The sequence below is a fragment of the Anoplophora glabripennis genome, unplaced genomic scaffold, assembly GCF_000390285.2.
Source record: "Anoplophora glabripennis isolate ALB-LARVAE unplaced genomic scaffold, Agla_2.0 scaffold3180, whole genome shotgun sequence".
NCBI classification, from domain to species: domain Eukaryota; kingdom Metazoa; phylum Arthropoda; class Insecta; order Coleoptera; family Cerambycidae; genus Anoplophora; species Anoplophora glabripennis.
The window spans coordinates 5,961-9,064 of NW_019419309.1; the positions used below are offsets into that span (position 1 = coordinate 5,961).

At 34.1% G+C, this 3,104-nt stretch overlaps 1 protein-coding gene across 1 annotated transcript; it reads left to right on the forward strand.

The window, feature by feature from the left end:
• Positions 1–2,223: 2,223 nt before the first annotated feature.
• LOC108916257 (arf-GAP domain and FG repeat-containing protein 2-like) lies at positions 2,224–2,774 on the forward strand (the record flags this gene model as incomplete). Its single annotated transcript, XM_018722467.1, has 1 exon — positions 2,224–2,774. A coding segment is annotated over exon 1 (517 nt), but the record flags the coding sequence as incomplete, so codon positions are not given.
• Positions 2,775–3,104: the final 330 nt, after the last annotated feature.

Sequence of the window (3,104 nt, forward strand, 5' to 3'; positions counted from 1 at the left end):
AACTAATAACGTACGCGAATTTTTATGCAATTATTAAAAGATTCATAACTCGATTGACAATTAATTGTGGTTTACAAGGTATAAATAACATAATCTTATTTATGTAAAATTATACAACCCAAACGAGTGCAGTTACGCACTGAGGGTGATTTCACCAAACACCGCAATTAGACGTGCTCGAACTACAAGTTTTGTCTGAACAAAATCCAGATAATTTATTTTTCGTAAATTCTCTTTTGTCTTGCATCTACAGATAGTGATGGAATCTTCACGGTTTGTGGAAACCGGTGACATAATATAGTAATTTTTTTGTCCCATGTAACAGTAAAAAACTTTTACTTGATATAGCTACAACTTTTAGATTAAACATGTTTTTATGAATAAAAATAAATAAACTGAAGGTCGAGGAAAAATTTTGCTAGTTCTCATGGAAAACCCGGAAAGTGCAGAGATTTTAATGAATTAATGGATACCCCTAGAAAACATACAAAAATATTTGTGTTTTTTGTTTTCCATTGAGGATGGAAAACAAACATTTTAAACACAAAAATTAGCAAATTAGTGTGGATATGTTTGTTCACAAAAAATGGGCAAATTGCAGTTAAAACTTTTTTATTTTATATCTCCATAAATAAACCGATTTTTAAATGACTCCAGTCGGCAGAGGCCGAAAAGTTACTGTTGGTGACATTTTCTTGATAACTCGGAAATAACTACACAGGAATACTTTAAATGATGAGTACAATAACAGGCTAATTTGCTGACAAAGTATCTTATCAGGAAAAAAAATTATTAACAATTTAAGCGTGAAAAAAATTTTTTTTAGTAGTTTTCTTTAAATAACTCAGCNTCAACAAAATTATTTACACTCCTTTCTACACCACCTGTGAGGTAGTGTGCGATATAAACAAAAAATCAATTTTTTTTAAAACCTCAACACCCTGTATCTCTAAAACGGGGCCGTTCCAGACCTATGTTTATAAGGCAAACACATATTATTTTAAAGAGATCTATCTACCCTCGAAGTTTCCTGCATAAAATTCGGACCACCCTGTATATATTCCTTGAAATATTGAAACCGAATTAATATTTTCTAATGTGGACATAGTGTACTATATACTGGTATGAGTTTTTGTATTAATTATATTTAGACATATCATTTTTGGTTTTTATTTTGAATAATTATTTATTACTAGCTGTTTCTGATTATTGGGAGTATAATTCAATGTCAGTTCGGGTACCTATAGAGTACTATAGTGCCTATAGAGTAACTCTGTTGCTTGCGCAAAAAACTCAAATCCACTGCAACTGATTTGCGAGAAATTATAAAATAATAATTTATATTAAACACAAGAAATTATAATAGGAACGATACATTTTCCATAGTAAGCATATGAGAATGAAATCAACATATCACCAAAATATTATCATCATTATAACCGTAATTTGGGTTTTATCTTGATTTAGACATGTGAACTTTTAGTAAGAAAGTATGTTTTTTTGCGCGTTAGCTATAGAATTGTTTCCCGCGATATCATCAGTCATGAATCTTATATGTGGAGTTAGACATCTTTACTTAGGTTTTATTTAGAAACATTTTGAATTTGTTTGAATCAGCTTAGAACCTTGAAAATAAAGTAAAGAATATAAGAGGAGAATATACTATCACTTTTTCGTTTTTTTTTATTTAAGTGGGTATTTCTGCTAAATAACCTTTTGAGCCAAAACGGTCAGTCAAAGAGTTGATTGTATAAATTTAGTTGTACTTAACCAGAATTATCACAGTGAGACAATTCCTCATAATACAAGAAGCACTAAAATACATCACACAACTTACGTTTTGAACTCTATTTCCGTTATCAAAACACTAGCTGTAAAATTGACTTAAAAGTCAAATGTGGCAGTTTCTTTGTTACTGAAAATAATAACAATAATAATAATTTTATTTTCCTGCAGGTTACACCCAATTACAGGAAAAGCTAAACAAATTATAAATATAAGGTACTATGTTGTAAGATATTTTCAAACTACCTATATGAAACTACTAAATTATTAAATAATAAATAATTACATACAATATACTACTTCTGTCCTTAATTGTTTGTTCAGGCACAAACAACCATGTTTTTGTTTCCGCATCGGGCGTTTATTGAAAAATTTGAATTGAAACATTGTTTATAGATCTGAATTAGGCTTTATATTATGTGTTTGTTGCAGACGCGGCATCACACCACCACACAGAGTCAAGTCCATCTCGATGGCGACGTTCACCAACGAGGAAATTGATCTCCTGAAGAGCCGGGGCAACGACTACTGCCGGCGGGTCTGGTTGGGTCTCTACGACGGCTCGCCGCCTCTACCCAGCGGCGACGAGCAGGCCATCAAAGACTTCATGGTGGAGAAATACGAGAGGCGCAGGTACTACCTGGACCCGGGGCTCAGCAAACCGGAAGTGACGCCCAACAACACGAGGCCGACGTCAGCGGCGCAGCTAGTTTCGGAACCCAAACCGTTCAAAGCCAACGGCGTGGTCCAGAATGCGCACAGGACGAGGCCGGAAGTGAACAGGAATCATATAAATAATAACAATAATATCAATGGATCTGCCGTTTTCGTGGCCGACTTCGATAAGGCCGATATCTTTAGTAGTACGGGCAGTAGTAACAATTCGCAGTCGTCGAAGGTGCAGAATGGCACGTCGACGTCGTCCTTTGCAAACTTCGACAACAACCCAGTCTTCAGTAATACCAGTACAAATACAACCACCACGATAGGTAAGCAATTTTTTTACAGTTTATATTGCTTTGCAGATTTCGAGCAGATTGTTGCCTTCGGCATAACTTAGACAATAATTATTAAGTATTAGCTTTGTCTGTACAGAACTATATAATACCAACTATACAGGGTGTTCTACAAGCTCTATATGACAAATGATAGCTACCATCTGTCAAAGTTTGTCATAGAGCTTGTAGAACACTCGGTATATTAAAACTGATTATTCTAAAACATATTTGACGCTTTTCGAAATATTTGAATGATAAATTTAAAATTCAAATTCAATTGGACTGAAAAGAAGTAGATTTGCGACATACAGGGTGCGTCAA